Source organism: Gobio gobio (assembly GCF_949357685.1).
Source record: "Gobio gobio genome assembly, chromosome: 21".
NCBI classification, from domain to species: Eukaryota; Metazoa; Chordata; class Actinopteri; order Cypriniformes; family Gobionidae; genus Gobio; species Gobio gobio.
The window spans coordinates 12,339,545-12,349,544 of record NC_137117.1 but is presented as its reverse complement, the minus strand read 5'-3'; the positions used below and the strand labels follow the sequence as shown (position 1 = coordinate 12,349,544).

At 38.2% G+C, this 10,000-nt stretch overlaps 1 protein-coding gene across 2 annotated transcripts in view; it reads left to right on the top strand.

The window, feature by feature from the left end:
* reps2 (RALBP1 associated Eps domain containing 2) overlaps positions 1 to 10,000 on the top strand; it is an 80,516-nt gene that overhangs the window by 45,518 nt on the left and 24,998 nt on the right. For both annotated transcript variants that reach the window (XM_079803508.1, XM_079803507.1), the window contains exons 5-11: positions 288 to 391; positions 2,757 to 2,895; positions 3,015 to 3,078; positions 3,161 to 3,329; positions 3,470 to 3,526; positions 6,231 to 6,315; positions 8,959 to 9,027. In XM_079803508.1, the coding sequence (XP_079659634.1) occupies positions 288 to 391; positions 2,757 to 2,895; positions 3,015 to 3,078; positions 3,161 to 3,329; positions 3,470 to 3,526; positions 6,231 to 6,315; positions 8,959 to 9,027 (687 nt within the window). The remainder of the gene's footprint in view (positions 1 to 287; positions 392 to 2,756; positions 2,896 to 3,014; positions 3,079 to 3,160; positions 3,330 to 3,469; positions 3,527 to 6,230; positions 6,316 to 8,958; positions 9,028 to 10,000) is intronic.

The following is a 10,000-nucleotide window of genomic DNA, read 5'->3' as shown; positions in this document are numbered from 1 at the left end:
AATTCATGCTCGTTCAGTGTTTAATCACTTTTTTCTTTCATTTTTTCCCATTTATTATTCCATGAAGTCTTCTTTAGTTGAAAGAAACGGGAGTGTTTAATCTCAGTAGGATCTGCTGATGGTGTTTAATGGCAGTTCTCATCTGCATCAGTGCGTCATTTACAGTGCTGTCAAATATTTAGATTCCTAAAACATTGATGTAAATCTATCAGCTGTAAAGTCATTTTGTCTGCCTTGACCTTGACCTTGACCTTGATACATTCCCTGTTTCTCATTGTCGTTCACAGCGTATGACGGTAAAGTGCCGGGACGTCCCAGTGTTCCTCAGGAAAACTCCTCTCCCAGTCATTATCCTCTCAAACCTCAGCCGGAGCAGCCTGTCATTGCACGCGTGAGCATTTCCTCATTCTTGCATCTGATTGGACAATCAAACAGAACTCTGTTATATAATGACAGTATATCAGGAATCATGACACTTCTTATTAAAATTGTATATTTTTTTAGACATGGTTTAAACAATAGATCAATAATCATCACATCCCGAATGATTACAGGCTCGAATGTTAGACGTTGAAACAATATGAAGGGCAAGGGAAAATCCCACACGCTACCATAACTTGTGAAAGCAGTCAGTATTGATCTATGGTATTTATTGTTACATTTCGATCATATGACCTTTATCAAGCATTTCATAATTTCATAATTTCATAATGCTTGATGCAGATCAAATGACTGACACATTAAAGACGAAATGTTGAATAATAAATATTGATTGTGTTTGCAAGCTATAGTATTGTGCAGTGGGCTTTATTCCCTTTTCTAAATTTAAATTCCATCCATCCAATCTGTCTGTCTGTCTGTCTGTCTATCTATCCATCTATTTTGTTTATCCATCCATCCTTCTATCTATCTATCTATTTATCTATCCATCCATCATTCTATCTATCTGTCCATCCATTCATCCATCGTTTTTGTTCATCATCCATCCATCTATCCATCCATCCATCCATCCTTTTTGTTTATCCATCCATCTATCTAATCATCCATCCTTCTATCTATCTATCTATCCATCCATCCATCCATCCATCCTTCTATCTTTCTGTCCATCCATTCATCCATCCTTTTTGTTTATCCATCCATCCATCCATCCATCCATCCACCCATCCATCCTTTTTGTTCATCCATCCATCCTTTTTGTTTATCCATCCATCCATCCATCCATCCTTTTTGTTTATCCATCCCTCCTTCTATCTATCTATCTATCCATCCATCCATCCATCCTTTTATCTATCATCCATTCATCCATCCTTTTTGTTTATCCATCCATCCATCCACCCATCTTTTTGTTTATCATCCATCCATCCATCCATCCATCCTTTTTGTTTATCCATCCATCCATCCACCCATCTTTTTGTTTATCATCCATCCATCCTTTTTGTTTATCCATCCATCCATCCATCCACCCACCCATCTTTTTGTTTATCCATCCATCCATCCACCCATCCTTTTTGTTTATCATCCATCCATCCATACACCCATCATTTTGTTTATCATCCATCCATCATTTTGTTTATCCATCCATCCACCCACCCATCTTTTTGTTTTTCATCCATCCACCATCCTTTTTGTTTATCCATCCACCCATCTTTTTGTTTTTCATCCATCCACCCATCCTTTTTGTTTATCATCCATCCATCCATCCACCCATCATTTTGTTTATCATCCATCCATCATTTTGTTTATCCATCCATCCACCATTTTGTTTATCCATCCATCCAGCCATCTTTTTGTTTATCATCCATCCATCATTTTGTTTATCCATCCATCCACCCATCTTTTTGTTTTTCATCCATCCATCCATCCTTTTTGTTTATCCATCCACCCATCCTTTTGTTTATCATCCATCCTTTTTGTTTATCATCCATCCAGCCATCCTTTTTGTTTATCCATCCACCCATCCTTTTTGTTTATCCATCCACCCATCCTTTTTGTTTATCCATCCACCCATCCTTTTTGTTTATCCATCCACCCATCCTTTTTGTTTATCCATCCACCCATCCTTTTTGTTTATCCATCAACACATTCTTTTTCCGTCCGTACGTCCGTCCATCAATCATTATGGATGGACGGATATTATCATCATTGTCTCTTGTCTATCTATCTGTTAGTCCGTCTATAGTTGTGCATGAAGTTAGTAATAGGAAGATATGCTAAAAAAATTAAACACTTCTTTAAGAAATAATAGAAAGATATTCTCATGAATATTAGTACCATTGATGGTGTTCCATAGGTGATATTTAAAGGGATAGTTCACCCAAAAATGAAAATTCTGTCATCATTTACTCACCCTCAAGTTGTTCCAAACCTGTGTGAGTTTCTTTGCTCTACTGAACACAAAAGAAGATATTTAGAAGAATGTTTGTAACCAAGCAGAGAGAGCAACTATTGACTACCATAGTATTTTTTTCCTACTATGGTAGTCAATGGTTGCTCTCTCTGCTTGGTTACAAACATTCTTCTAAATATCTTCTTTTGTGTTCAGTAGAGCAAAGAAACTCATACAGGTTTGGAACAACTTGAGGGTGAGTAAATGATGACAGAATTTTCATTTTTTTTTCACTATCCCTTTAAAAACATTCTGCCATACAAGGATTGCAAATTACTTTTAAAAATGTTATACATTTTTAAATAAAAAAAAAACATTTAGATGTAACGAAAGGCATATGTAATGGGGCAGTTGTTTCTCTGTTCTCCAGGTTGGGTCTGTGGAGCGGCTGGTGGAGAGAGCGGAGGTGGATTACTCCGACGACCCCTGGAGGATCACGGAGGAGCAGCGGGAATATTACACCAACCAGTTCAGGAGTCTCCAGCCTGACCTCAGCGCTCTCATCGTGGGTAAGAGAGATCACACCTGCTCTGCTCCACAAACACACACTTATATCATCTCATGCGGTTACATTCATGCCCTTACTTGGACAGTTTGAAGTTTGCATTGTTTTGTTTTTTTCTTTCAGGAACTGTTGCAAAAAACTTCTTCACCAAGTCGAAGCTTCCGATTCCAGAGCTGTCGCATATATGGTGATGATAAAACCTCAGATCTACTGAAACTGTCTCTTCTTTGCATATGTTCAAACAATCCTTTTCGTTTGATGCCCTACAGGGAGCTGAGCGATGTTGACAAGGACGGCGCTCTCACTTTCCCAGAGTTCTGCACTGCCTTCCATCTGATCGTGGCCCGGAAAAATGGCTACCTCCTTCCTGAAACTCTCCCTGCCACGCTGAGACCGGGCTTTGTGGAGCCAGGTGGGGTCACAGCGCCACCATCTGAGGTATGCCATCTAAAACTCACAACTTGCCTGCAGTATTTGCAGCTGAAGTGTTTGATGGTGTTTGGTTTAAACTGTGTCTCGTCCAGTATTAGGTTTCATGATGCAAACATGAGATGTGAGAAAGTGTGAATCTTTTACAGGCGACTCAACCTCTCATTGTCTTTGATGATAATATGATGCCTGGAGCCAATCAACTGGTAAGAAGAACTTCATTTAACATCCATGCCAAGATCACAATGTTCTGGGCATTTAGTTCTGTCCTTTTTCTCTGTCTTTCTCCTTCTGTCTCTCTTTTGATTTTCAATATAAAAATTGGCATGATGATCTGCACACAATATCACCAAAGCATCAAAACAAATAACAAGAACAGCCACAAAAGAGGTGCCAGTGATGTTAATTAATTACATTTTATAATAAATTCGTTTTTTTTTTTTAGGTTATTGCCGCTTTATTTTAGTGTTATTTATACATAGACCAGGCATAACATTATGACCACCTTCCTAATATTGTGTTGGTCCCCATTTTGCTGCCAAAACAGCCCTGACCCGTCGAGGCATGGACTCCACTAGACCCCTGAAGGTGTGCTGTGGTATCTGGCACCAAAATGTTAGCAGCAGATCCTTTAAGTCCTGTAAGTTGCAGGGTGGAGCCTCCATGGATCAGACTTGTTTGTTCAGCACATCCCACAGATGCTCGATTGGATTGAGATCTGGGGAATTTGGAGGCCAAGTCAACACCTTAAAACTCGTTGTTGTGCTCCTCAAACCATTCCTGAACCATTTTTGCTTTGTGTCAGGTGTATTATCTGCTGAAAGAGCCACAGCCACCAGGGAATACCGTTTTCATGAAAGGGTGTACATGGTCTGCAACAATGCTTAGGTAGGTGGTACGTGTCAAAGTAACATCCACATGGATGGCAGGACCCAAGGTTTCCCAGCAGAACATTGCCCAAAGAATCACTGCCTCCGCCGGCTTGCCTTCTTCCCAAAGTGCATCCTGGTGCCATGTGTTCCCCAGGTAAGTGACGCACACACAACCGGCCATCCACATGATGTATTAGGGTTCACACTCTCAGTCCAAATTGATTATTTGCGCATTCGATTGGAATCTGTTCTAAAATGATTGATGCCACGCTGTGTATCGCAACTGTCAGATCCGATTTGTGTGTCCATGCAGCTCTTTTTTTTCCTGGAATAGCTGCATTGGTTTCTATGCCAATGACGTTGTGTTGGTAGGCATAAAGCAAAAGCAGCAAGCAAACAGAGGTGTTTGCAATACAGATGTTGTCTTATTTACAGCATGACATTGTGCAGCCGCCGCGTTCTGGACTACTGCGACTTCTGAGGCAGCGGCAGAACCGTAGGATTATTATTCCGTGCTGTCCATGCCAAATATGTCTCCGTTATATTGTAATTTTCTGCTCGACTGGCACTTTGCAACAACACAACCTTGTTACTGCAGCGTCTTTCAGCATGTTTCCTATAACAACGTCTGACGTTTACTCTTGACGTGGTGTGAGAAAGTCACACAAAATCCGATCAGAGCGGTCAGACTGACACGGATTTCCAGTTATAGGATTTCAAACCACATATGGATGTAGCTTGAAGTGGATTTGTAAAAATCACATTTCATGTCATTTTTGGCCGTTCAGACTTGCTAAATCTGATCGGATTTCAATCGGATATGCACAAAAATCGGATTTGGACTGACATTCTGAACGTAGCCTAAGAAAATATGATTCCTCAGACCAGGCCACCTTCTTCCATTGCTCATGTGCCACTGTTGGTGCTTTCAGTGTGGACAGGGGTCAGCATGGGCACCCTGACTGGTCTGGTCCATACACAACAAACTGAGATGCACTGTCTATTCTGACACCTTTCTATCAGAACCAGCATTAACTTCTTGAGCAGTTTGAGCTCCAGTAACTCGTTTGATCGGACCACACGGGCCAGTCTTCACTCCCCACGTGCATCAATGAGCCTTGGCCGCCCATGACCCTGTCGCCGGTTCTCCACTGTTCCTTCCTTGGAGCACTTTTGATAGAGACTGACCACTGCAGACCAGGAACACCCCACAAGAGCTGCAGTTTTGGAGATGCTCTGACCCAGTCGTCTAGCCATCAGAATTTGGCCCTTGTCAAACTCACTCAAATCCTTACGCTTGCCCATTTTTTCCGCTTCTAACACATCAACTTTGAGGACAAAATGTTCACTTGCTGCCTAATATATCCCACCCACTAACAGGTGCCATGATGAAGAGACAATCAGTGTTATTCACTTCACCTGGTCACAATGTTATGCCTGATCAGTGTATACTACGATAGTATTTATTAATATTTTGAATTAGCTACTTTTATTTTCAGCTTTTATTTTAATTTAGCGTTAATTTATTTCTATTTTACTTTGAATTATTTGTATTTTAACTTCTAAATATTTTAAAACAGTTAGTTCCCCATTAACAGTTCTTATTTTGATTTAATATTTATATTTTATTCCTGCTGCATTTCAACTATATTTTGAGAATATTAAGTTAGTTGGGGGGCTTTTTACTGTTGCTATTAGTGATATGACAGAAAAAACTGTCCGTGAAATTGTTGTAATAATAAAATAAAGTTTTGCTAATGCATTTATAGCTTCCATATAGAACAATAATAGCATGCAAGAATAATACAAAACAACATGTATTCATTTAAAAAAATAATAACAAAGATAAAAGTCGTTATATCTCTATATAACTGTGACTCTCTGCATGTCTGTTTGTCTAAAGGCAGAGGGTGCTAATGAGTCTTATATGACTTCTCAAAAAGCCAAAAATCCAACTTGTCCACCTCTTATAAATGAGCAAACCTCTACATGTGCTCATATCAGTCCTTTTGTGCTGGCTTTTCATTTTCCCAAACAGGAAATGGGATTTGTTGGCCTGCAGGTGACCTCTAGACCAGGTGTGACCGGTAAACAGGACGCGAGAGATGAGAGCAGGAAACCGGGTAATGACTCCAGAGACAGACGTCAATAATCATGAACAGGATTAAAGGAAAAAATAAATGTGTTGTGAACAGTGGCCCAAAAGGTATTTGTCACACTTAAAAATGTCTAAATGTCATTAAATTAGATACAAAATATCAAAGTAAAGTCAATTCAAGTCAATAATTCAAGTCGTCAGACTCGTCACCATTATTTTATAGTGCTTTATACAATAGAAATGGTTTCAAAGTCTTCATTAAAGGGTTAGTTCACCCAAAAATGAAAATGATCCCATGATTTACTCACCCTCAAGCCATTCTAGGTGTATATGACATTCTTCTTTCAGACGAACACAGTCAGAGCTATATTATAAATGTCCTGACTCTTCAAAGCTTTATAATGGCAGTGAATTGTTGGGTCATTTTTGAAGTCCATTAAAGTGCATCTATCCATCATAAAACTGCTCCACACGGCTCCAGGCGGTTAATAAAGGCCTTCCTCACAAGTTATTTTAGTCTATAAAGTTTTAAATATGTATATTTTTCTCACACAGGCTTCACTTCAGAAGGCCTTTATTAACACCCGGAGCCGTGTGGAGCAGTTATATGATGGATAGATGCACTTTTATGGACTTCAAAAATGACCCAACCATTCACTGCCAGTATAAAGCTTATAACCCTTGACGCATGCGTATTGACGAACGCAGGAGCGCAGAGGATAGAGCAAAACAAAACACCGGTCATGAATTAGAGTCTAAAAGGATAATTTTTTAAGAGAAATGCCGGAGGATTTCGATATAAGAGGGGCTTGAGTTTGTTGCCCAGCCGCATCCACGAGATGCGTCAAAGCTTGCGATGCTCCGGTACATCACGTCAGGGGTTACGCTTTTTAGCACCGGAAGCTAATTATTTTAGTCTATAAAGTTTTAAATATTGATATTTTTCTCACACAAACGCACCACTTTATTAACACCCGGAGCCGTGTGGAGCAGTTATATGATGGATAGATGCACTTTTATGGACTTCAAAAATGACCCAACAAGTCACTGCCATTATAAAGCTTGGAAGAGTCAGGACATTTTTATTATAACTCTGATTGTGTTCGTCTGAAAGAAGAATGTGATATACATTTAGGATGACTTGAGGATGAGTAAATCATGGGCTAATTTTCATTTTTGGGTGAACTATCCCTTTAAAGGAACACTAAGTGGCCCTCTAGTGGTTAAAAACAAAACTGCATGCTTTTAATGGAAGAACATTGTTTTGGCTTTGTGTGACTGTGCGGATGAATATGATTATCCCACTGCGCATAAAACATTCAGTTGAGAGTTAAGAGATAACCAGTTCAGATGGGAGGATCTCGAGCTGACTAGCTGAAGACATTACTGTAGCTTTACCCATTAATAGACATTATACTTAAATTCCAGCACAGCTCTACAACATCCATAATGAAATGATCTTCACACTCGCTCATGCTTTACAGTGAACTCTGTTAGAGAGCGACATATGGCAGTTTATCTGTTCAATAAAACACCTTACTCACCAACTAGATCACTAAGAACTGACAAAAAAAAAAGGTGTACCTTGAATGCTATGTAAGTCGCTTTGGATAAAAGCGTCTGCCAAATGCATAAATGTAAATGTAAATGTAAAACGGGTGATTCCCCAGAGGTTGGAGATTTAGCAGCTCCATGGCTCCCCTAAACCCTTAATCACTATTCCCTACTTTAGTCCACTAATACAGTTCACTTGAAGGAGTGAATGAAAACGAGTGAGTGAATTCGGACAGCCGCTGTGTGTACATCGGCTGTACACTCGTTATTGTGGTGCATTTTGGGATTGAATGAGTGCACTCAATAACGTCCACTATGGTTTCGGACACCACTACAAATGGCTGTCACCTCAAATAGTGCCCTATTTAAGGGTATAGGGGGCGATTTCGGACCTTTCTCGCTCGTTCTGACAATTAACCTCTCTCACACCAGACATGCGTCAAAGTAGGCAGAGCAACTTTTTCTCTATTTACGGATATGACAAGACGTGCAGTGACATGTGTATGAAGTTTACCACGAAAACCAAGACAGGTCTAAAATAGAAACACTTATAATAGGCTAACCATAGTAAATCAAAAGACAGAAACACTTTTTGAAGATTGATTGATGATGTATTGACTCATTATTTACATTTTGTTCATTTTGAACAAAAAAAGGTTACATAGTGTGTAAAGAAAATGCACTTGATTTAAGTTTGACACTTAAAGGTACATTAAAGGTGCACTATGTAACATTTTTTCAGTAAAATATCCAAAAACCACTAGGCCAGTGTTATATATTTTACTATGTACTTACAATATCCCAAATGTTTCCAACTATTCGCAAATCGTGAAAAACTGCTATGCCTTTGTTTTGAATAGGCGACCTCTAGCGGACGGAAAAGTTACATAGTGCACTTTTAAGTGTCAAACTTAAATTAAGTGAAATTTATGTTTTTTGTGCTTTAAAGTAAATGCCACTTGCTTTGAAATTGTATCTAATGAAATGACATTTCTTCTTTAGTGTGCAAATATTTTTGGGACCACTCTTCCACACTTTAACTCATTAATATTCTCATGAAGATGTTCATATTTCACTGCTCTTATTGTGCTTTTTTTTATTGTTGTGTCAGCAGAATTCAGCCCAAAGAGAATTCCAGACCCGCGTGAAAAGCCAATACAGCGTGTCAGCACTTTAAAACCAGGTGACTCACTGTCCTGAGGCGCAGCGGGCCGCGCACACACCCCTGACCCACACCAGATCAACCAAAGCCTCTAATTTACTTGAGCTTTACTGTCTGTGTATATTAGAAGAAAAAGATCAGGCAGAAAAAGAAGATTATGTCATCATTTATGACCCTGTATGACTTTTCATTTGTGGAGCATAAAAGTTTACCCAGGTGTTCTTTTCCATACACTGCAAACAAACGGTTTCTCAAAAAGTACTATAAATGTATCATAAAAATAGTCCATACTACGTATACGTTATATTCCAAAATGTTATGTCAAAAACACACCAAAATTGATTTGCTGATAGTCTTTCACACCTCTGAAGCGTGAGGTCGCTTATTCAAATATAGCACTTGAAGATATGCTGCAGCAGGTTTGACATCAAAAACATTTCGTCTCATGTAACCAATTATGACACAGAATTTGATAATTTGAGAACTACAGAAAATGACGGTCTCTTTCTCAGCCGGATCTGTCATGTGACTTCAGAAGACCTGTAATAAAGTGCTTTACTTACATGGATAACTTTTTTGATATATTTTTGGTGCTTTTTTCAGCTCAAGAGAATCCATTTCTTTTCATTTTCATTGTATGAAAAAGAGCAGCATGAAATTTTTTATATATATTATATTTATATTTATTATAATTATATTATATTATGTTATATTTAATATTATATTATATTATTATTTTATATTATTATATTATATTATATTAATTATATTATATTATATTATATCTTAAAGTTTTTTTAGCTCAAGAGTGTCCATTAATTTTCCTTGTATGGAAAAGAGCAGCATAAAAAAAATCTGTGATTTAAGATTTTTTTTTTAAGTATTCTTGTATTATTAATGAATGTATGTAAAAAAAATGTATAATTATTACATTTAAACCCTATTAATGTGCTTAAAATATGTTTACATTTATTAAGAAATCATAATTAAATAT